We start from the raw sequence: 25,481 nt of genomic DNA, 5'->3' as shown, positions 1-25,481 counted from the left end.
CTGGAAGAGAAGCTGCTGTATATCTCCACTACTATTTCCTGGGGAAAAAAAACACTAAACGAGACGGTTTTTAATTAACAACCATGACGTAAATTCGGATTCCAAACATACGGTTATGGTAATTATATATGCAAAATAAAACCAAATTTTTTTAAATAATTAGATGTCTTAAATTTTTTAACCCTTTTCAATTCAATAAATCCACCCGGACCCACCTCGGGGGACTAGAGAACTCTACCAGACCCCAGATGGCCTAGGTAACGAACGGCGCGAACGATTTTTTCACCTCTTGTAAAGTTTCTGAAACACCGGCGTACAATATTGGGAAAAAAAAAAGGGGGGGGGGGGCGACATTTTTTGCTGCCCCACGCGTGCCTAGCACTGGCACCTTTGGTGTCTTACGGCTCCACTCCAAATGCAAAACTTACAGTGTAAACGAAGTTTACGAACGAACAATCTTTAGCAACAGTCATATTTTCTTACAGAAGTATAGGCTACAACTTCGCAATAGCGAAGTTTTCAATAACAAAGTTGTTTCCAGCTCCTTCTCTATGCTTAGCAATTCCAAGTCCCATTGAAGTTCGTTTTAGTTGATATTTTATGTAGTTTTTTTTTCTATACCCATTTTGGCGCCCCCTACTATTAAAAGGCTGCCATCCCTTTGATAGTTGAGACCTACGGTAGGCTACGTTACGTATCGGTATCGGACTAAGACCTGCAAGCTAGTATGTAGGCCTACTAAAGTATGAAATAAAATTAAGATAGCTTCTTCTCCTCTTTAATAGATGGCAGTGGGTACTTTATTTATTTTTATTTACTAATGAACTTGATTCTGATAGATAATCTAGATTCTATATTAGGCCCCTACGCTTCTAGAAATATCACCGAGGTGGATAAGTAGGTCATGGCGAGTCATAGGCCATAGCACAGGTCACTAAATCTATAGATCTATATATTTATTTTGCAGGATTTGTATCTTGGAAAACTTCTGTTCTACTGGGATGTGGATAAAAGAGAAAATCATTGAGTCTTTGAATCTTATTCTCAAGTATTCCCGTAGTCTCTCTTGGCTTCTAGATTTATCTTGACCTAGCTTGGCACACTTCCGCGTCCCGAACTTTGCCTAATTTTAGACACCGAAGAGGTGCACAGGTGAGAAATACGATTTATATAAACAAGCACTATAAAGGTGTGTCAAAGGTGGTAGATCTAGATACTTGAATATTCTTTAACATTGATGTTTCAAATCCATTTATTTTAATTGTCTAGATTATCCCCCGTTTAAAAATGTTAACTGTATTTGAGTCTATATCTAGTTGTTTTTTTTTTTTATATTCTTACCAATTAATATTCAAAATATTGAACTAAAAAAATTCAAATTGCCGGCTTCTTTTGGCTTACAAATCTAATTAATAATTCAAATAAAATTCACACTAAAGTAAACTATATGAACTATATCTAAATAATGATTGACTAATCATCTAATGATAGGTACTTTGATATTAAATACATAGCCTAATTAATAATAATAATAGATCTATATAACAGAAACTAACTAGTTACGTAGAGTTTGCTGAGAGGTTTACATTTCAAAAGCACACAAAATTTATAAATCTTTCTATACTGTAGTATACTATGTATGTAGTATGTTATATCTAGGAGTAGGAGTGAAGTTATGCCGTTTTATGTGTATAAAAATGGAATAGAAGGGCCTATATATAAAAAATGTAAAAATAAAAAAACTGTGATCGAAAAAAATAATTTTCGTTTAACTCATTATAACTTTATAACCATAATAGATCGAGAAGCTTGAAGTTTGGAAAACGTATATATACTAGACCCCATTACAATCAAAATCGGCCGGGGCATTACCATATAAACCAACCCACAAATGGCATACATGATGTCATATCATGGGCGGAGCCAGGATTTTTTTTGGTGTGGAGGAGATTTTCTTTTTACCCCCCCCCTTCCACAATATATATATATAGAGAGACTATATTATAGTGGCATCACTAGGGGGGTGCAGTCCCGTTAGTGGGTGACACCCAAGTGAAAAAATGCACTTTTGGAATAGTTTTTTTTTTTTTTAAAGTAGAGTCAGTGGCTAAATAATGGAACATATTATTCACAATTAATAAATAGATCTATTTACATTTTAAAAAATATTTGTAGTAATTAGTAACTTAATTTAATAAGTGGTGGAAATAAAGTCCGAAATTAGAATATTAAAAGACGTATGAAAGCTAGTCATCAGGATTGGAAAATTGGAAAACATCCGGCTACAAAAACAATTGACAAAGAAGTCGTTGCTATGATTGTTGTAAAGAAGAAAACAATGAAAGGATATATTGCATGGGTTGATTCTATAAAATCAGAATATTTGACATTTCGTGGCCATATTAACGACAAGTATTTATTGAATATAGAAATTCCATTAAGATGCTGGAAATGTTGTGTAGGCTACTGAAAGTGTATCTATAATTTGGAAAAGTTTATAAATGTTTTAGAAAACCACATAGAAGATATACTTAGAAAAGTCATAATAATAGTATTTTGTTCGAAAGTACACCTGTCATAGTACATACTGATCAGATTCATAACTAATAAGATTTTAAGGGAGAAAAAAGCTGATGAGATCTACTTAATATCTGTATATCTATTTTATTTCTAGAAATGAGTGAGCTTGAATTTATGATATGTCGAGATCAGGAATATAAAAAATACAGCTTCGATGTATGGAGGCGCGGTGACTGAGTGGTAAAGCGCTTGGCTTCCGGTTTCGAATCCTGGTGAAGGCTGGGAAAAGACTGGGATTCAAGTCGTAAAGTCCATCCAACTCTAATGGGTACCTGACATTCGTTGGGGAAAAGTAAAGGTGATCGTTGTGCTGGCCAGCTGACACCCTCGTTAACCACTGGCAACATAGACGACCTTTACATCATCTGCACCATAGAATGCAAGTTCTGAAGGGCGTTCTTTTCTTTCTTGTTAGCTTCGGTGGAGCCAAAAAGAAGTACAAGAAATTTTACCTATAGTTCGTCCATCGTGGTTCGATGATGACCACTTTGTCATCCGGGGGCTAAGGGCTTTGCACTATGGTTTTCACAGCGCGACGCCATAATGCTCTGTCATGTGCCTCTGTCTCCCAGGTGGCTGGGTCTATGCTGAACATCTTTAGAGAAGCTTTGAGGTTGTCCCTGAAGCGCTTTCTTTGACCACCTTGTGAGCCCTTTCCTTCCCTTAGTTAGCCATACAAGAGTCATTTGCGCTGGTCTTCCGTTCTGCAGACGTCTCCTGCCCATGACAGCTGGGACTGCATCAGAATTGTGTTGATGCTTTGCAGACCCGCTCTTCGAAGGAATTCAGTATCTAGTATTTTGTCTTGCCATTTGACATTCAGTATTTTTCTTAGACATGTCATGTGGAAGTGGTTCAGTTTCTTTGCATGTTTTCTGTCCACTGTACACGTTTCTGAGGCATAGAGCAATGTAGGGAGAATGACAGCTCGATAGATCCCTAGCTTTGTATTTGTAGTGATACCTCGCCTGTTCCAGACGCTTTTAGACAGTCTGCCATAGGATGCACTGGCCTTGTCAATATGCAGGTTGGTTTCATTATCGATCTTTCCGTTTCTGGAGAGTGTGCTGAAGATGATTTTCAGAGCAGGCATTTAGGGCACAGTCGTCAGCAAATAGCAAGTCTCTGATTACTGCTGATTTTATTTTTCATTTTGCTTTAAGCCGCCTCGGGTTGAATAGGCCACCATCAAATCTGTATGTTATATTTATCCCGTTGTTTTCTCAATTTGTGAATGCATCTGTCAGCATAGCAGGGAACATTATACTGAACAGTGTAGGTGCTAGGACTTGTTTGATACTTCGAAGGGCTCTGATGGTTCTCCACTTTCCTGAACACCAGCCTTTATGCCATCATGTGGGAAATCTTAAGAACCAACAGAAAAGCTATTTAATAGATGTGTATAACATTCTCTTAATCTATGTGGTCAACATTCTTTTTTAGAAAATGCTTTTTGCCTCAAGTATTTGGTACATTGGAACTGTTTTTTTTGTTCTAAAATAATAGCCTTTAGAGATGCAGTTTAAGATCTATTGCCAGATTAATTGACACTCATTTTATAGTTGTTTAACAATCAAGTAGTGTAGTTAATTATAATGTTTGTATTATGGCTCAAAAACAAACAAAAAAAAACACGAAATTTTACTTAGGGGGGTGACACCCTGAGTTGACCTCACTGGGTGACACCCACCCTAGTGACGCCACTGTAGACATGGGACAGCTAGGGAGTCTTGGGGAGCACTTTGAGCTTCCCCAGCGGGGTCCAGGGCGAAACCCCGGATCCAAGCATTATTTCCGTTATTTTAAGCTTTAAAAAATGCATATTCTGAGGTATCTACAGTGCAATTAGCCTGCTACTCTTTCGCTAAAAAATTCAAAAACCAAATATGCTATTCACTGTACTTAATTAATGTAGTCCAGCGACTGGTAGAAAATGGTAAAACTATAGTTTTGCTTTAGCTTTTGTATTGAAAAGATCTTTGCCGAATTGTAACTGTGATGCCAAGGATTCTATAGATGTATATATATATCTAGATCTAAATGCTATCTTGGAGATTCAATGAATGAAGATCCTTTTTAAATCAAATACAGAACTCTAATTCAAAACTTGGAATCACCATATAAAGAAACTGTATCAGATTATAAATAACTTTGTTTCAAATTTCAAAATAAAAATATTCAAATTTACTACTAGATTTAATAAAAATACAAGACTGATCTCTACAAATTCTAACTCAAAACTAAACGAAGTTTACATTCCAACTGAAGGTTCCTATAGATCCTAGGTCTACATGTTCCTAACATATTACACATTGAAATATAAACAACCAGATGTTCAACTTTATTAGTACAGTCTGTCTTGAATGATCCCCCTGTTGTGGTCAGTCATTGACTTGTAGCGCCAAACTGCTGGTAACAACTAAACTGCTGTAGGCGTATAAATATTTTAACTTGTAAACTTTGAAATAACTTGAATAACTTCTTTTGTGAACAATATTATTTATATAACTTTTATTACAATATAGACACATTTTAACTTGAGATGAATAAATAAATGTAGTGTTTCCCAAACTATGTTCTGTGGAACCCTAGTGTTTTTCGCAAACTACTGGAATAATTAACTAGTAGGCCACCACATGTGTTCCATTAAATACTCAGAATGCTCAAAGTGTTCTGTTACGGAAAAAGTTTGGGAACACTGTAGTAGACTTTAGTAATATAAAAATGGAATTTTGAACAAAATCTAATTCACTACAAAAACATGTCTTTTCACTCTGGCATTCTGGAGTCCTCTGTCATACCTAAGACCGCTGACAATGCCGCAAAATACCATATGAGCAATATGAAAGGTTGATGTTTCTGCAATTAACATTAAGCTGTATTGTATCTCGGGACAAAGTGCAAAACATTTTTTAAAACGGTCAGTCACATCTTGCATGATTCACAACCAATCACTAACCTCTTCCCACTGTCACCATAGAAACCATGCCACTATGTTCAGACAGCATACACACATCAGCTTGTCAGTTATCAATACATACTGTTACAATCATAATAATCATGTTGAAATTTTAGTGCCTATGCACTATCTTGATTTATATTATTAAGTATTATTGATAGGTTCTCATTGTATAAATATGCCCTAATTAAGTATTAGAAATATCACTTTATAAGCTTTACTTTACTTATTAGTAGTATGACTGTAAGTTATTCTTTACTTGTTAGTAAAATGACTCTGGGTTTATTTGTGGAGTATTTTTTTTTTAAATATGATTGAGATTTTCTGAGTTAACTATAATACACATATTATTTAATCTCAGAGTTTGCATTGTTAAATAGTTATTTATGTATTGAAAGCTTGTCTATTGTTTTCACTTTCTATTTAGATCTCAGTCCTGGCCAGATAAATTAGGCAAAATGACATGATATGAATATAAGCGGATAGGAGTAAGATGATGCAATAAGAAAGAATTTTGAAAATTTCATCCTCTTTTACAAAGGATTTGAACTTTTAGTTTTTATAATGTTATCGAACTTGCATAACTGGGACAGTTTAATTATTATAATTTTTCTTTCATTTTAAATTTATAATGTGATAAACTTGTTATGTTTATTAATGTTCATGTTAATAATCAAATTTCTCTGTGTAATTTTGTAGATTTCTTTAAAAAATAAAATATTTGTTTGAAATTTAAATTACAAAATATTTAAATTTTTATCTACTTAACTACTTAATAATTTTCTTGTGTGTGAGAGCACTCTGAGTGTGTGGCTTTGTTTTAGATAGGGAAATCAAAGACTTAAAAAAAAAAAATTGCATGTTGTTCTTTTGTAAAATGAAACTCTATTAACATACTATGATGTAAAATCGCTCTGACAATTATAAACATTTTCCATTTTTGTTGTTATATTGCTCCTTAATCTTACAAAGCCCCACTCCTCTATTCACCTTTTCCTCAAACAGTAAACTGCACCTTAGTTTTATGAATTCCTTACTACAGGATCTATTGGATGTTTGCTTTGTCATCTTATTGTCTAAATATGGAATGTTAGTGTCTTTATATATCTTCATTCATTAATTCCTTTTTACACCCCTCCCCCCTTTCCTTTCCTAAAGAGGCTCACCTGTTTTTAAAGATTATATTAAAAATTTAGGCTGAAAACAAGTTTTTATTATACAGTACTCTTTTAATTAATCATTCTAATCAGTCCTTACACACATTTAAACATGCATATGCCTTCTTATTTCCCACCTAGTGTTATTACTGATAAATATTGGATACAGAGAAGGCATGGGTAGAAATGTAGGTAGGTCAATGACTTGGCCATTTCCTTCTTTCTGTTACCTGTGCCTCTCAATAGCTTGCATAGTGCACACGTCTTTCTGGTGACATAAAAATAGCACAGCCCAGTCAGTTCCATTCCATACAAGTGGGCAGGATCAGTGTTACAACTCCCATTGAACTCAAGACTGAAAAGATTGCAGACTGTCAAAACACAGACACACACACACACACAAACACCTTTGGCAAACATGATCATTCTAAAGGGGGAATAAATCTGCAGATCACTTTAAAACTTTTTTAAGCTTCTTTCATTGTGGTAGAGTTTAATTATGTGATGTGACACAGTTTAGGGTTATATTTCTATTTTTTTATATCATTCACAATCTTGCAGTCATTTACATGCCTTACTATGTGATGTCATGGACTTTTTAGGGGAATCCCCTTCAGTGTACATTGGTACCATAAAAATCTCAAAAGGCCATAAATCATTCTACTGAATAATGTCATCTAATCAGTATTCAACCATGCACAGTGAAATGTTTCTGTAGTTCAGTGCTATTTGTGTGTAAATTATATTAGTAATAATACATTTTATGACATAAAGGATAACTTTCTGTTAAACTGTTGTTTTCCATTAAATATCATGGGATTATACTGATGAAAAAAAATTTCTGTTAAAATGCCACGGAGAGCTGAAAACTATGATTCTGAAAAGGATTCTAGAAATGGTGAAATGGAAATTAGTACTATTGAAAAAGTGACTAGAGAGAAGCAGGTTTGCTGAACTTTATTCAATTGTAGTGCTAGTTGACAAGCTTTCTGTTCCAATTTCATCTCAGGGCAACAAATAAAATATTATACTTTTTTTTTTTAAGTTTGAAAAAAATGAAGAGTAACATATTACATTTAAATAACATCTAACTTATAGGGTGGTTGTGGGTTAATAAAAACTGCCTATTAACCTTTTTTAAGTCTTAGTAATTAAAAATATATCTGTGCATACAATATGCATTCATTTTTAAAAACAATAGGCAGGCTTTCTGATATTAAACTTTTTTTTTTTTGGATTACATTTTATTCGAAAAATATTAAAACACTCAGACATACACACAGACACACACACACACACAGAGCTGTGTGTTTGTCATTAAAGACACTACGGTTATATCCCTTCTGATTATATAAAATACTCCTTAAGACTTTATGTTTGCAAATTTAATTTTAAAAGATCTTTCTTTCAGATGATTAAAAGTAACCATTGCATGTATTTCGATCATGATGCAAGTGATGATGATATGGAGTTTCTAATAGCACTTTTATTCTCATTTTATTTTTAATGTAAGCGTGCTAGATGGATATCACAAAAGTGGCTGAAAAATCTGTACATGTTCTAACAAAACTATTGCTTGGGTGGTTAAAATGAGCTAGATTTCTTTCTTACTTGCTTTGTAAAAGTGATTTTATAATTTGTTACATTCATTAGACTAGTGTTAGGTCAACTCACAGTCCTTCAAGTTAATTTAATAAAGTTAGCATTATAAAAATGATTTTAAAATTTTCTTCTTAAATAATTTTATGGATGCTAGTCTATGTTGTATGCCATTCTGACTGTTAACACAGTGGTCCAGAATTGAAACCTTACCCCTGTATATTTGATAATTATGTTATAGTTGACTACCTTTGCCATGTTTTTTTGCACTTTGGACTGTTGCCACAATGGTCCATAGTTTTAACTTCACACAATCATCATTGAATTCTCTACACAATCTTCTCTCATCCTCTAGGAGGTTTGGATTAATATTGATATTTTTTTGGTTTGTTTTTCAAGGAATTTCAGATACTTAAGTCAATGATATGGTTTTAATTAAATGATATGGAAGTTTGGTATCAAGACTGATAGCTCTTCCTTATGATAAGCAGTCAATAACTTTTACAGTATTTGTTATGTGTGTCTTTGTTTTATAATATTTTTTTTTTACTCTTCCATTCCTTATATCCTACATGAACAGATTTATGAACTAGATATTTAAATGTTTCTTTCCTAGGTTTCAAGAAAAGCTTGTACAATGAACTGTTTTAAACTATTGTTAGCCATCTTCAATATTATATTTATTGTAAGTTGATCTATTTATATCCTTTTATATTTTTATCCTTATTTTTAATTTATTTCCATTGTTTTAAAAAATATTTATCTTGCTAGCTGCACCAGTCTTTTTGACAGCAAAAATTGTATAGGTAATGACTGTAACCATTTCAGTCAGTTGTGCATCTATCAGAGTAAGCAGTTTAATTTCATTTTAATCATTTGGGATTTAATCCTGTCTCACCTTCTTCACCAAGTTTTGGGTGATATGAATTGTTGTTGAATAGTTGGCATTTGAATTAAAATATAACTTCACTATTGGTCTATGGAATTCTTTGGCTTCTTTCTGTTGTGATAGGTCGTCTCACAGAAATTAAAATGAAAACCTGACCATTATCTTCTTCTTATCTTATCTTATATAATACAGACGTTACTTCAAAAAAGAAGATGATTATGTCCTACGCTTCATGCATTTAGTCATGCATATTAATCAATGACTTAAATTCTGCCAAGTCACTGGTTTTCCTGGTTAGCTCAGGCAACCCATTCCATGCTCTAGCAGCACTAGGGAAGAAGGAGTATTTGTACAAATTTGTCCTAGCATATGGGACGAGGAATGTGCCTTTTATCTTTGTGTCTTTCAGAGTATTTTATTAAATTTTGTTTTTGTTTTTGAAGATCATTAGCTATTATGTCTAGTGATCTATTCAGCTTATTGTTTGAAAGCCAAGAGCTTAACCAACGCAGCCACTGTGCCCCAGCTTTATCATTAGAACAAAATAAATTAATAGTTGTTTTTTAAAGATCATTACAAATTGCAGTTTTGCTTAAGCTTATCTATTTTGCATTAATGATAACAGGCTAGCTTACATTTAAATATAAAAAATTATTTATGTGACATTTATATAAATTAAATTAATAAGTAAACATATTTCAATTTTTGTAGCTAGTCGGTATCGCACTTCTCGCTGTTGGAATATGGACTGCAGTGTCCAAGCTCTATGTTTCAAATGTCATTGGAGACACATTGTTTAGTGCTGCTTCGTACCTTCTCATCGCTGTGGGTTTTGTTGTTATTTGCATAAGTATTGTTGGACTTTTGGCTGTCCTTAAAGAAAACAAACGATGGCTAAAGATTGTAAGTAAAATATTGTCTATGAAAGAATACATTTGTTTGGGAGCATTTTCAATATTCTTTTTACAAAATTATATCAACTTTATCTGTCTGTCTGCTAAAAAGCTTTTACACGTTATTTCTCCCACACCCATTCTCTGATCAAGTTGAAACTTTGCATTCATTGGCATAGACAAGTCATGAATCAATACAAAACATTAACCAATTAGTCAATTAATTGCTGGTAAATAATTATTTTGTTTGATACCAACAAGGGAAATTAATCCTTCAGTATTCACAGATATGGACAAATATGTAGACCTGGGTCCACTTATGTTATTGTACTGGTATTTTCTCCCACAGACCCATTCTCAAATCAAATTAAAACTTTCCACAATTATTTATTGTGCCTAATAAAACATGAATCAATTAAAAAATTAACCAATTAGTCAATTAATTATTATTAATAAGTACAGTTTTTCCCCCTGGATTATATTTGTTTTATAAAGTTTTTTGTTTTTTTTGCTTTGTTTATGTTTTAATTTATAGTTTTGTTTAATAAATTTAAAAAAAGGATCATTTGTTATTTGTAAACCTATTATCTTTATATTTCATACATAGATATGAATATTTATAAAGGGCTAATGGAAGAAAATTGCATTAATATATATTAATTTTGAACTTTTTATTTTTTTCATGAAGTACTTTGGACTTCTCATATTTGGATTCCTAATTTTGATTGTAGCAGCTATTTTGGCCATTGTTTTCAAAGGAGAGGTTAGTATGGGCTGCTCTTTTATATCACAAGCCATGCAGTTTATGTATACAATTCTGTTTTTTTTTTCCAATTATTTTTCTTTATTATTTATTATGGTAAAGAAATTACTTTGATATAGGAGATTTTTATCTGACTCCAATAGTTAGCTTTTTTTTTTTTTTTTTTTTGGTATATCTGGTGTACATGATATAGGAAATGTTGATAAGTAATGTGTTGTACAAAATGTATGATAATTTTTTTGTGTGCTCTCTTTAGCACTATTTCTAAACTCTTCTGTTTCTAGCACAAATAGTATCAATATGGGAAAAGTTTATGTTCGCTATATGATCATTATTGAAGTAAAAACTTAAAAAAAAAAAAAATTGCAACTAACAGTAATAAAGCACAGTTGATTGGAAGATCTATTGCAATTGTTTGAGATATAATTGTTCAAGATTCATTTAGAATATAACTGTTCAAGATTCATTTGGCATATAACTGTTCAAGATTCATTTGGCAACATTGATCTTTTCAGCTTTGCATCCTTTATTTGAACATTTCTCATCTTCTTTTCACTTTCTGAAGTTTTTCTTTCGATTCTGTGACTTCATCATCACATCTCTTCATATCATTTATCTTCTTTTTCTATGTTTCTGTATTTTTTTTTGTGGCTTAAAAAATTTGGACTGGATCTTAAAAAACAAAAAGTAAACAAAGAAAAAATTAATGTGATTAACATGATCTCAGACAGACAACATGCTACAATACACTCAAAAAGAACATTAAGAGCTATTTGTTAAAAACTTTTTTTAGATTAGTTTGTCATTTTAGATCTCTTGTTTATATTTGTAATTTTTTGTTTGTTAACAGTGCTCTAGGAATTGCATTATTATAATTATTAATTATAAAATACCCAATGTAAATTTGTGATGTGAAAATGCAAATTTTTTTTAAAGAAAATGTCTGTACCCTTCTTACTAGAACTAAATTAATGTGTTTTTTTTCAAATAAAGCTTTGAATAAAACATAGAACGTAAAATTGAATTTTGAGGATTAGAAAGAACTTTTTATTTATGTATTAATAGAACAACAAATATGTTTAAACAAAATGGCAAGAGTACTTTTTGTTTTAAATATATAGTCGAAAAGATCATTTTAAAAAATTAGAGACGGCCATATGAATTAGTTTTTAGTCCTATGCTTACTTCAACAGAAGGATGCTCAAAATTGTAGTAGTTATTCTTTCAATCATAACAACTCTTTGACTCCATTCTTTTGCTGTGTCCAGGTGGAAAGTGTTATGGTCAACAGCATGAGAAAAAGTTTAATCGAGAGTTATGGTTCTGACAAGGTCATTACTGATTCCTGGGACAAGTTACAGACAGAGGTATGCTGTAGTGTCTAGTATTATATTTGTATAGATATATTTATTTATTATTTATGTGGGAAGCGTGGTCGAGAGGCTAAGTATGCTTGAACTTGGCTTGGCTTGGCTACCTATAAAGGGGGCTTGAGGTTCGACACCCGACTCGAGCACAGTTGTGTTTACTGAGTGCCCAAAGGCAGCACGGAAAACAGTCTCTCAGATACCCCCTCTCCCCACCAGTCCACAAATGATATTGGACCACAGTGCTCTGAGCATGCTTTAAGCACGAAAGTAGCGTTAGATAAAAGCTATAATTATTATTATTATTATTTGAATAAATGCAACATAATTTATCATAGTTTTATCATGATCTCCACAATCTAGTTATGCAAAGGCCGAATTTGATGTTTCTTTCATCATAACTATTTCCTTGTAATCTTCACATATTATCTATACAAATTATGTTGAAATAAAGGTTACTCTCTTAGTTCAACTTTATTATAAGATAATAATGACCATGACCTCGCCTGTGTGCTGATATGTAAATAATGCACAAATAATGTTATGGTGGTGCACATAGTATTGAATGGAAGATCAGTCTAGATCAAGATGGAATTAATTAGAGATAACTGTCTGAACATTATTTTGTGTTTATGTCATCTTGTGATCTTTGCAACCTGCTTGCAGTTACTAGATCTGTGCATTTTCCTAGTAGCTCGTTTAAACATATGCAAGCTCTTCTTGAAATACTGCTGTACTTGGGAAGTACATTGTGGTAAATGTTTTTGAAAACAAATCTGTTATTTGTTACTTTTTGTCGAGTTATTGTAAATAATCTCATCTTTATTTACTTTGTAACTCTTTTACAAATGAAATGCTTGTAATGTCAAGTAAAAAATGAAAGTAACACTTTCATATCTCAATCTATGGGGCAGATGATGTCAAGGTCATCTGTTGCTATGGCCTATGATTAATGAATTGTGTCATGTGGGCTGCAGCACGACCAACCCCTTTTAATTTTCCTAACTAATGTCACCTGCCCATAGTTTTGGGTGAACTTAAGGACAATCTCAAAATTATGGTATTCAAAACCCCAGATTTTACTGGGATTCAAACTCGAGAGACATTGGTTTGGAAGCCAAGTGCTTACCACTCAGCCACCACATTCCCGCTCTGTTATGAACAGTGTGGTGCAACATCTGCCCACACTGTCAGGACCAGAAGATGTTTGTGACATCTGAACCTAACACTCTTGACAATTTAAATGTGTGTTTTCAGCTTGAATGCTGTGCCATAAGTAGGAAATCACTTGGTCCCTATGTCCTCTTCAACTTTCCATACAAAGATGGTCTAAATCCTAAAAATGACAATGAAATAGAAAGTCAGGACTCTTGGCCTATTTACAAAAGAACAGAGTTTTATGGCAGGCAGCTGAGTAAGTATAACATAGAATAATAACTGTCGAAAATGTTTAAAACCCATTAAGTCCTCATCTAGCTTTGTATGCAATTGTTTTATTTAATTCTACCCCCTTTTCTTCATCAAAAGATTAGTGTCCTATCTAAAATGCATTCTGCAAGTCTTCGAATAGGCTTATCTATGCGAATAGCACCTTTAACTCTTTGACTCCAAATTATATTCCATATATAGACGGTATCAATATTTTCGCCCTTTAGTTAAACTTAAATAACTACTTTGTTTTTAATTAGAAAATTATATATTTAATTTTAATGATAATTTTCAAAGCACCAACGCTGCCAGCATTGATCTGTGTCTAATCAATGCTGGGAGATTGGTTAGGAAGTCAAAGAGTTAAACTTGTTTGCATTTAAATCTTAACATAAATTGCAATTAAAATTTTTGTTGGACTTACACAGAAATGTCTCTTTTTCTTTAAGCTAACATTGATGGAAGATATTTATTTGCTAACATTGATGGAAGATATTTATTTGCTAACATTGATGGAAGATATTTATTTGCTAACATTGATGGAAGATATTTATTTGCCTTGTAATTTTATGTATAAATTAATCAGAAATAGGTGACGGAGATAGAAAATATGTTCCGCCATCTTGCTGTGTTGTGGACAAAAAGACCAAAGACTACAAGAGTTTGAAACACTGCCAGTTTTTCTCCACTGGACCTCCTTCCAATTTTGAGTCCACTTTTACTAATGATTATCTCTTGTACCAGGTACAACCTTTAATCAGAATATTTGGATTCATCTTTTTTTGCTTCTCAGACAGAATCTAAATTTGGGTTTCATATCTCTTAACTAAAGTTGCTTTCTTTGAGGAACTCTTTGCTCTCTGGAATCTTTCTGTCACATATAGTTACTACAAAAAAACATGGAACACACACACAAAATATGTTTAGTATAAAGTCAATCATAAAATAATTTTAGATCAGCTGATTTGTTCTGCTTTGTTCTAAAATAAAATGTATGCATAAACAAGCTATAGGATTCAATTAATTTATGGGCTATAAAGTATTAATAAGCTGGTAGAGTAAGCTTTCAAGTACTGGTAGCTTTTTATTTATCTACAATATTTTGTATATGTACAACAGATCTGGAGGTGGTAAAGTCTTACCTTTTGAACCTGGGGAGGGGAGGGGGTTTCCGATTTGAATCCTTGTGAAGATTGAGATTTTCAATTTTGGGATCTTTAAGGCGCCTCTGAGTCCAACCAGCTCTATGGGTACCTGACATTAGTTGGGGAAAGTAAAGGCAGTTGGCCTTTGTGCTGGCAACATGACACCCTTGTTAACCTTGGCCAATGAAAATGATGGCCTATACATGATCTGCCGTATAGAGCGCAAGGTCTGAAATGGGAACTTTTCATCAGATCTGGATGAAGTGGTCAGCTTCTCTCTATTGAGGCTAAAACAGAAAGATTTTAAAACTCCTTTATCTCACAGTATAGGTAATTCATGGCCACTGAGACATAAACAGAAGCTTAATTCATAAAGCGCTGGCTGTGTGTGCATCGCATATGTTATGAATGTCAATGTTGTTTGTGTTTACATCTATAGTGTTATTGTTATAGTTGTAATGCTGAGGTGGATATTTATAGTAAAACTGAATATTTCATAGTTTGGACCAATAAAATTATCTTACCTGCATTTATTTTTGTGTAAACAGGGCTGTTATGACAAAGCTAAAGAATTGGTTCTTGGACAATCTGATATCATTGTTGCTCTGGGCTTCGTGTTTGCTTTCCTAATGGTATGTTCTCTGTAAAAAAAACATTTGTGTTGATAAGAATGGAAGTGTCTTAGTTACTTTTAATGAAATTGTTGCTGTTATGTTATTTAATGTCATTAAGGATGAAAACATCTGTTTCTATTTTAATTTGTTTTTTAGGTTGCTGGGATGGTAGTGACATTTTTCCTTCTTCGATCTTTGAATGACGAGGCAGAAGATGAAGTCAAGCGTAGACGAGAGCCAGATAATTTATAATTCAAAATTATTTTAGCATTTTTATCTTTAAGGCCTTGTAAATTTTTAACAAAAATTCGTTTTTTTTAGTTACCTAACACTTCCATATGCTACAATCTAGGCCCAAAAGTTTTTTTTTAAACAATGTTTTTTAATAACCTTTGGCTTGAACTGAGGTTTGCTGAGGATATTTTACAGTATGTTATCCCTGAGTCTTAGTTTATTACTATTGTTTGAAGATATGACCCAAACATGGTTGATGTGGTTGTTACTAATTACTAATTAGGTTTACATAAGGTATAGATATCTCTCTTTCATACTTAGTGTTAACATTGATACTGAATGAGTTGGGGTCCCAGACTAGTTCTGATCAGAAAATCCGGCCATATAGAAGTGGTTCTTATGCTTGTATGTCTGTGGTCATCTCCTTGGTGATCTGCTATTCATATTTATTTAATGTATAAATGGAAGATCTTATCATGATTGTTCTATTATTTTTAAAAAAAGCGATGTGGGCCTCACTGGTGAAATTCGCAGTTCAGCTGAACCTCTAAGTTTATTTTCTGGACAATAGAACAATGAAGATATTCAGCTTACATGTATTAACCATATAAATTGTAAATCTGAGAATCCTGTAACATTGTTTGAATAAGCTTTATGGTTTGTATTACAATGTAGTATATTCATTTTATATGGGCATTCCCACTACCCATATTTTTCTGATCTACTGAGACAGATTAAACAATTAAGTGTTTTATAAGTAAATTTTCTATTGGGTGCTTATTGGAAAGTGTTCTAACTCTACTTCATATTTTTTCTGTTGTTGCTTTTCAGACCTTGGGAACCAAACCAAACGAATTAGATTTTCGTAACCAATAACTGATGAAAGAATTTATGAATTGTTAGAAATTTCACAAATCGAATTGTTTGTTATTTCTTTTGTGCTTTTGAAAGGATCTCATTGATCCAGTAAATATCTATTTTACTTAACAAATCATGTAGAATTTTTTAGTCATCTTTCAACTACTTGTTGTTTGTTCTAAGTGGCAGGTGTAGACTAAATGTTTGTCTTATCTCTGGCTACTTCTTGGATGGCCTCTCTTCTTCTTCCTTTATAAGTTCCACTTAACTGCTTACTTGGTATAACTAGACTAGATGACATACATTTATGAAGATTTGAATAATTTACTGTGGCCTGCTTAAAACAATAAATAAACAACATCAAGTTTTTCTGTTTGAGGTTCCCAGGTATATGTTTTTGTTCTGACTCCAGCCTTACTCTCGCCACATATATACTTGTTGAATGTTACATTGGTTTAAAATCTTAACATTCCACATTCCATGCAGACTCCATACTGGGTCATGAGTAAACATGATACTGTTATAGTATTATATGTATAAGGAACGCCTAGCATTGTGGTATGCTAGTGTGCCTGTCAGGTATTAAGCAAATGATATTCAAGTTTGGTGTGTTTACTGTAATTGTGTTTTCAAATATATTTTTGTCTTATATCTTTGTTCTTGTCATGCACCTTGATGTAAAGTCTGTCCTAAGCTGAGGAATAAATATTCTTAACATGGGTATCCTCAATGTTCTCTAGAAGATGAAATTTAGCAGTAAGCTGAGAAATCAAATGGAATGAGATAAGAAGCATCTATTCAGGTTAACATATTTCCATTTGAATCAAATATAAAGTAGCAAAAGAAAAAAATCACCTTAAAAACTGTTGTTTGACTACGTTTCGCATTTATTTTATATTTAAAAAATACATCAAGTTTTTAAAAATTTAGAATATTAACTATAGGGCACAGTGGCTTAGTGGTTGAGAACTTGGCTTCTGATCCTGGGGTCTTGGGTTCAAATCTCGTTGAAAACTGGGATTTTAAATTTTGAGATTTTTAGTGCGCCCTCAAGTCCACTTTGACTGCGGAAAGTAAAGGCTGTTGTGCTGGCCACAAGATACCCTGTCCATTAACCGTTGGCCAAAAAAACATGACCTTAATATCATCTGCTGTATAGATTGCAAGATCTAAAAGGGGAACTAGTAGATGAATTTTTACAAGTGCTAGCTCTTTTTAAATCTTTTATGGGAGAATAATAAAAGGACAGTCACAAGTATTTTTTTCTATTTTTATGATTTTCTAATATAGAAAAAAAAATATATTTGAAAGAACTTTCCAACAACAGAATAAATGTCTTTAACATATTGTCATATTCATAAATATTTCTTCTCTGACTATTTCAGTTTTGATATAAAATATTTTTTTCATTTAATGTCAGGCTGCAATGATTGTACTATAACATTCATAAAGAACAAAAATTGACCTGGCGGATATTTCCAGAGCTGTTCTCTTCTCTTTATAATATTACAGATAATCAAAACATTAACAAAAGTAAAACAATCTTTGGTTCAAATGCTCAAATATTTCAAGAAGATTTTTTACATAATTTTTACTTTGCTAAAAACAAAGGTTTTTTTTATTCTTTATGCATGTCAGTTTTTTTTTTCTACTATTCATTTATATTGCTATATAGTTATTAAAACTAATTTAGTGCTGATGCCATTGGGAATGAAAACAGAACTTTACCTAATCTTCTTAAAACATTTCTTTTATGGCCAGGTAAACTTATTGCAATACTTGTATAGTTTCTTCATTGTATTTGGATGTTACAAATGACATTGTTTTGTTGTTCACTTTGTATATTCCTGTACTTCTGCTGGCTTAGACCTTTATAGTTTTCCCCTTTTGTTTATATTTTGATCTCTACATTCCACTAGAAGAATATGTAGAAATATCTTATTGATGAGACTTTTAGCAATACTTGTAAAATCTTTTGATAATTAGTATAAACATTTTTTTTAAATGTATGGGTGTATTGTGCTGTCCTTTGCTTTATGTGTTGATCCATGGGAATGTCAGCCGCTTAAGCAAATTTTCTCATTTAATATCTGGGCTACCGTATTTTCATGCATATAACCCGTGGGTTATTCAAGTTTTTACAAACAGCTGTGTGGGGTATACAAATGTTCCGGGTTTACACAATTTATTTTACTAATAAACATAGCATAACAAAAACTATGAACATACCAGTGGGTCTTTTATACCTCTTATAGTTCGCTGTGTGGTTGTGAAATGTACATTGGAAAGCCTTGTAAACATCTCATTATAAACCTCAAGAAAACTAATTAAAATAATACCAATGCAGCAGAGAATCTTTAATATATACCAATTTTGAAACGTATAGACTACAATGCATGCAATACATTGGCAATCGATCACCGCCTCACTAATGTCACTGTCTTTGTTATAGTTAATGAAGCCATTGAAACTTTTATCATATTCATTTTCTTCTTCCAATAAGCGAAGCATGTTGACAGCAGCAGTTGGGTTATCAATAGATTCTTGACATGTGGGAAGTACAAAGGTGCAGGTTTTACAATTTTGTTTTTACCTATTTTGTAATCTGTGCAGGGTATATGCGTATTTGGGTTATACTCGTATGTGGGGTATATGCATGAAAATACGGTAATAACTATTAAAACAAAATTTTTTTCTTTCCAATTTTCCTCAGAAACTACTGTAAATTTATACTTTTAAACTAATAATTAAATTACAAATGTGTTTAAGTCATGAGGAGGTATTTGAATTCACTTCATTTGATATTACTTCCATAGGTCATCTTAACAAATGGTGATAAAATATATTTACAAAAGGGAAGAGTGATCCGATTAATTTTTAGTGGGACTTGTTTTTAATCATTGTAATAACTGAAATGAGTCTCTTGGATATAAACCTAGTACCTTGAACCCACAACGTCTTCCTATTCCCATCCCAGAGACTCCTTTTTATATAAAACATGCATATAGTTTGAGAATCTCAATTTGCTCTTGTCAAGTGTAGAAATTGTTTGTACAACAGGTGTAAGTATTGTACTTCTTGTACTTGATGGATGAATCTGATCACTTTCTGTCTTTATGTATATGCACATTCCATTTTTTGTTTCAGTATCATCATATTATGTTTTTTTTTACATTCAATTTTGAATCAAGTTTGAAATAAAAGTGTTTCTTGAGCATAAACTTTGTAATGTATATATTAATGAATGTTAGTGTGAAGATCAATTTATTTGAGTGCTAGATGTGAAAATCTTTTGTTTCAATGTAAAGATGTCTTGAGGTTACTATAGGATTGTGTTGATCAGACAATGGTCTTCTAATATTACAATTTAGTGAAGATTTCTATTTCAAACATCTATTAAACACTCAAACAAGATATTCATGCCGGAGACTCAAATACAACTGTTGATTCAAACAAAGAAGATCCTTCAACAATAAATACAAAAGCTTTAATTCTGGAACTAGAAATCACTTAAATAAATTACACAATGTACAATAAAATTATACAAGTTAACTATCTTCGTTCTAGCTCGTAATAAACTAGATATTATATAATAATAGTACTGGTTCTACAACTCAAAAAAAACATGACGACTCGATGAGATTCTTCTTACAACTGACTTGTCTTTCTTCCAAAACTTCTGCATCCTTAAATAAGCCATGCCTATCACATCATGATGTTATAGCTGCTTCCTTTTATGGTTGTTAAATTCTATTAATTCTGAGAACACTGGCTCGCAGCCAGAGCTAGTTGCAAGGAGATGGCCGCGGAGGACTAAAAATAGACTTCGCCAGTCTACTAAGTGACAGTTAGTTTGTACTAAAATTTATTACAGCCTAGCATTTGTACCTTTACATTACATTTTTTTAGGTAATATTTATCATCACAGCTCTAAAGGATATTTGACTATAACTTAGTAGGGAGAATATAATAGCCATTGGTCTAAGTGATATCCACATAACTTTCTAGTTTTAAACATCAAATTTCAGCTTTGTGGATGATACAATGGCCTTGCAATGAGTGCATTAAGTCTTGTATAAGATAATGGTTCTTTAGTAAGGAAGACAAAAGCAAATTAAAAATTAATATATAGGCATTACATAATAACAGAGACAAAGACAACTTAAATGTCACAACTTTTTAATAACATATTATAACAAGATTACACTTTCTATGTTTAATGAAAAAAAAAATACATGGGGTAGTGATAATAATGCAATGGAAAAATAATGAAATACAAAAAAAAAAAACAATTCAAATGATAATGGTCAGTTAAGTGTGTGACCTTGTAGTCTCACAAGTCCAGAAGATATATACCTTTTTGGCATTAAACTTTTGATATGACAATAAATTCCTAAGACAATGTTCATACCTAACAGGTAACTATTGAAATACATTTAGCCTCAACACTAATGGACATGTTTTAATTAGTATTTATATGATTGTTTCACACTCTAAGAGAAATAGCCTTGATTCAAATAAGTCTATTTCGGTTGGAAATCACTTCAAAAACTAATTGCTCTTTTTGTCTCCTAATAAACCTATCTTTTTTTTAATAATAATAATATAGACATTCTTGAAACACTGATTAAGTTCAAGAATATTTTTTATTATCATTATCATTATTATAAATATTTAATGAATAGAAGTCTATATGTTTTATTATTAAAAGACTTAATTTTTGTTTAAACTCAATTTCTTTAAACATAAACAGACATACAGAAACAAGTCCACGATATGAAGCATAAAATAAAAATTAAAATAAAAACAATGTACACACAAATTATTATAAAGCACTTGACAATTTCATAACAACAATAAGAGTTTTCTTAAATATCTTTTGAAACTTGTGCCAACACAATTCTTGAAATAAAAATGTTTATATTTTATCACAGCATATAACACATTTGAACAATGTCACAAATAAACTGAAGAAGAACATGAAGAAACACAAAGTGGTAACTCTTAGGATGATATCATAACAATGTGGAATGGATAAAAAGGATAAGCCCAGCAGAATATAAAATATTGCGGTCGTCATTTCAACACAAATTCATTACTGTTGTCTTATTTACATTTAACATAATTTATATTGGAAGTTTGTAAGTATTACTATGTATATATGCCCACAGAATTGGCAAATGCTTGTTTTTTCCATGGATGTGAAAAGAGGGCTAGTCACATTAGCATGCAGAATAAATGCTGTTCTGTTATATGGTGCACAAAATTGAATCTCCATTTTACTTCAGGGACTGGCATTCTTGTTACATCACAATATCAATATCTCAAAATTCTTACATTACTGGTGTAGTAAAGTACAGCGCCAGACAACTCAAACAAGAGAATAAATATGTTTAAAAGTGAAATGTTAAAAAAAAAAGAATGATTTATTTAACTTCTTGTGGTGTAAATTACAACTATTTATCATCCTTATCTAAGATAAATTAAATGGAATTAACATTTTCTATTTTTAAGATGATTTTTTTAAATTTAGCAAGAAATAGATACATTGATAACCAGTGCAGAATTTTCATAAGTGGAGCCTCTGAGCAGTATTTTTTTGAAGGACACTACACTTCTTAAGCTTCAATAGAAATGCTCTTGATATTAATAAACCTAAAAACTAGTATTTGTGAAGAAAGAATTAAGAGTTCTAGTATATTTTACCGAATTTTTCTTTTTTTTCCCACATATTTAATATGTATATTTAGTGAAAACTTTATATTTTTAAAATGTGGAGGCCTCAAGCCTTTCAGGGTGAGGCCCTAGGCAGTGCCCAGTCATAAATCTGGCTCTGTAAGTGTTATAATTTAATAGCAATAATTCTAAGAATGTAAAAGTTTGATTTAAAATTAGCAAATTTCCTAGATTCAGTGTTCCATTGACTATGCATACCATGATGTGACATGGATGTTTTGTTCAATATTGCATCACTGAAGTTCAAATGCATCTCAAAGCCCCTAACAGAAGCACATTGGAAAATGCTGGGATTCAATATATTTTTTGTTTCCAATTTGATGGGACCAAAGTGGCAGTATTGAAGCCAATAGGGGTTAAAGTCTCTGTTTGGAATCCTCTTAAAGGTTAATCGTGTTTACTCCATGTTGGAGACCATTTAGCATTAGCACATCAGACAAAATGGGGAAAATACAGACCTTCAGGTCAAATGAGCTTGCCAAACAAAAACTTCACAGAAACAAGTGAAAACACTTGGACCTTTTAATGTTCATTTCAATATTACATTTCAAAAGTGTGAAAGTTAATAGGAATAAAAGACCTGGTTTGAAAAAAAAATGATTTGTCCTAGAACAGCATAAGCCAAGGTGGCAAGTAGCATTTGGCTACACACCCCAAGTTCATACATTTTAATTCCATTAGAAAGGAGGATTTTTTTTTGTAAGTTGAGGATTTTTTTTTAAACTTACATTTGTTTTTCTAATATGCTGTTGAATAACATTGTGGCTCTTGTGAATAATGGCAAGAGGTTTAAGTAACTGTGCAGGCGTGTCACTAACTTCATACCAATAAATGGGTCAAACCTAAAACCTAACATATACTTTGAGACCTGGAAACAAACTTCTGTTTTACACTTCAGTTACCTGCCAAAAATCAAACTGAATCCGTAAATTTAGTATGATGTTTTAAATTTACATGCAATTAATAAATACAACAAAATGAAAAACCTGATTACACTAATCCCTCAATCAAAAGTTGGGATTCGAAAAAAAGTCTTCCAGTCCTACATTTTATAACATCTAAAGTTGTCATCCAAGTAAGTCTTTGAGGTCATCACTAGTTAAAGATTTATTGGCTGCACTGTTCTGCTGTGATGCCTGCATAGGCTGCATTACTCCAGACATGGGCCTAATGCCACTTCCCCCCCAGCTTTGATTGGTGGATGGGCTTGCTGTAAAGGCTCCAAATGTGGGCTGCTGATAGCTGGGCATTGTGTTCTGTCCCCAGCCCTGGCTGTTAGAGATGCCTCCTGCTCCAGTCATGCCCAATGATGGTCGAGGCGTCATGCCTGGCTGTGAGGCTGTCCACATGCCTGTGGTCTGGCCCATTTGGTTCACTGGCACCTTTTTAGCAGAGGATGGTGTGGTCAGCAGAGTATCAAAGGAGGAGAGGTCAACCTTAGGCTTTTCAGCTGAAGGAAAAGATGTGTTTGATGAAGATAAGGATGGCTGTGGGGTCATGTAATGTGAGTTGGTTGAGGAAGCAGATGCCCAGTTAACTCCTCCACCCATGCCTGTTGCGCCTGGCCAGTTAGCTCCTCCAGATGTGGACATGGGAGTTCCAGCTGGTGAACCAATATTACTCCCGGAGCTAGACTTTGAGCTCATGCTCAGGTTACGCATGTTGGATTCCATCAATGTGGAGGTCAGGTCCCGTGGTCCAGAAGATGGTGTAACAGAACTTGGCTTACTAGTAGATGGGGTCTTTGACTGAGGATCTAGCGGTGGCTGGGACTTCAGCGCTTTCTCCTGTTCTTGTTGCTTAGCCAGTTTTTGCTTTTCTTCCAATGACAGAGTGGTCTGCAATAGGTTACAAAATAAATAAAATAGTATAAAACAAAACAAAAAAAGTAAAAATGTATTTCTTAAAGCAAAATATAACTATCACAGTTATGTTTCTTCTTTTCTTGTTGTTGAAAATGCTTATTCCTCGAAGGTGTTAATATGTTGTAACTGTGATGCCGGGGATTCTGTAGATATATCTCTAGATCTAAATATGTCTTAGAGATTCAAATAACAAAGATCCTTTCAATTCAAATACAGAATTTCAATTCAAAAACTGGGAATCACAATAATGTACAGAATATACAGAAATAAAACTGTATCAAATGAATATCTAGATTCAGATTAATACTCAATCTAATTTCACAACTAATAAAATATATGACTTGTCACTTCAAGTTACATCTCCAAACTAATTTCTCTAAATCCCGCTTTATCAAATCGTTTCCTTAACTCCTCCCAAACGTTGCTTTAACCAATCCAATCATTCCCTAGGAGGCGCTACCTAACGCATGTCTGATGACCTCATGGGTTTTTCTATGCACCTGCACGTGGGGTTTTCCATACTGGGATAAAAATATACTAAGTTTATTACCCTAGCTTAGGTTTATTTAAACTGATACCTTATTTTAACTATTTTTATAAATACATGTTGCTTAGTATATTTATTAGTCTAGGCTGAATGCTTGGTAGCTAAAACTAATGCCTGGAATACGTTGGTATAAAAGGTTCAGCTAAAAAAAATTGTTTTTGAATAAATCATTAACTTCACCAAATATTTAAATAAAGTTATACAAAAATATATATAACAGACATATAACTGTGTGAAAACATTGTATATCATTATGTGCTTAACATCTGAGGCACAACTGTTAGAAGGTTTCTGGGTTTATCTAACCATTTCTAGTGATTCTTAAGTTGTATTAGTCTCTGGGCTTATCTAGCCACTTTTAAGCGATCCTATAAATTTAGTTAGCTTTAGTTGGGTGGAATGTGGTAATTCAGTAACAAAAAATAAGGAAGAGAGAGACTTGAGTTTGAATGTTGGTGGAGATTTAAGAAATGTTGGGGGTATCATTGAAATCAGACAGCTACAATTGGCTTTTCTTGCTCATGGAACTAGACACACAGTACCTTTGTACTAAAAACACTTTGCATAAAAGTGGCAGTGGGCAAGCACTACACTTACGTTCAAAAAAAAAAAGGAATCTATTAAAACTTGAACTGTTTGAACGAAAAGTGAATTACCTTCTTTGGTGTAACATTGACCCCAGAGTTCACTTCTGGAGTAGAGCTGGCATTGACCTTCATACTTTCCCCACCTCCTCCACCTCCAAAACCTATACCAGACCAAAATTTGTCCATCTGAAAAACAAATTATGACTATATATGCCAATCATATTTCTAACATAGTTTTTCATGTTATGGCATCAATAAAT

The 25,481-nt window shown here is 32.6% G+C and overlaps 2 protein-coding genes across 12 annotated transcripts in view; one reads left to right on the top strand and one right to left on the bottom strand.

The window, feature by feature from the left end:
* Positions 1-665: 665 nt before the first annotated feature.
* LOC106072328 (CD151 antigen-like) lies at positions 666-19,707 on the top strand. 6 transcript variants are annotated; one of them, XM_056043473.1, is made up of 10 exons: positions 666-791; positions 968-1,152; positions 8,912-8,980; positions 9,896-10,087; positions 10,766-10,840; positions 12,109-12,207; positions 13,465-13,621; positions 14,222-14,379; positions 15,329-15,412; positions 15,551-19,707. In XM_056043473.1, the coding sequence occupies exons 3-10, from the start codon at positions 8,933-8,935 to the stop codon at positions 15,644-15,646; spliced, it is 909 nt and encodes a 302-aa protein (XP_055899448.1). In that variant the 5' UTR covers positions 666-791; positions 968-1,152; positions 8,912-8,932; the 3' UTR covers positions 15,647-19,707. The 6 variants fall into 6 exon arrangements, with proteins under 6 accessions (XP_055899448.1, XP_055899449.1, XP_055899451.1 ...); XM_056043474.1 differs by having other exon boundaries at positions 968-1,189; XM_056043476.1 differs by having other exon boundaries at positions 710-725.
* Positions 19,708-22,058: 2,351 nt separating this feature from the next.
* Positions 22,059-25,481, bottom strand: part of LOC106072327 (SCY1-like protein 2) — a 28,629-nt gene continuing 25,206 nt past the window's right edge. For all 6 annotated transcript variants that reach the window (XM_056043468.1, XM_056043467.1, XM_056043470.1 and 3 more), the window contains 2 exons: positions 25,291-25,407; positions 22,059-24,060 (listed from right to left, as the gene is read on the bottom strand). In XM_056043468.1, coding sequence (XP_055899443.1) covers positions 23,290-24,060; positions 25,291-25,407 — 888 coding nt within the window. In that variant the 3' untranslated portion in view covers positions 22,059-23,289. The remainder of the gene's footprint in view (positions 24,061-25,290; positions 25,408-25,481) is intronic.

Source organism: Biomphalaria glabrata, chromosome 10, assembly GCF_947242115.1.
Source record: "Biomphalaria glabrata chromosome 10, xgBioGlab47.1, whole genome shotgun sequence".
Classification (NCBI taxonomy): domain Eukaryota; kingdom Metazoa; phylum Mollusca; class Gastropoda; family Planorbidae; genus Biomphalaria; species Biomphalaria glabrata.
The sequence above is the reverse complement of the archived record's forward strand: the minus strand, read 5'-3'. Positions and strand labels throughout refer to the sequence as shown.

Coding starts and splice junctions, on each gene's coding strand:
- LOC106072328 (XM_056043472.1), top strand. CDS start 7,546: ATGCCACGGAGAGCTGAAAACTATGATTCTGAAAAGGATTCTAGAAAT. Junction 8,981..9,895: donor TCTTCAATATTATATTTATT/GTAAGTTGATCT, acceptor CAATTTTTGTAG/CTAGTCGGTATCGCACTTCT. Junction 14,380..15,328: donor ATGATTATCTCTTGTACCAG/GTACAACCTTTA, acceptor TTGTGTAAACAG/GGCTGTTATGACAAAGCTAA.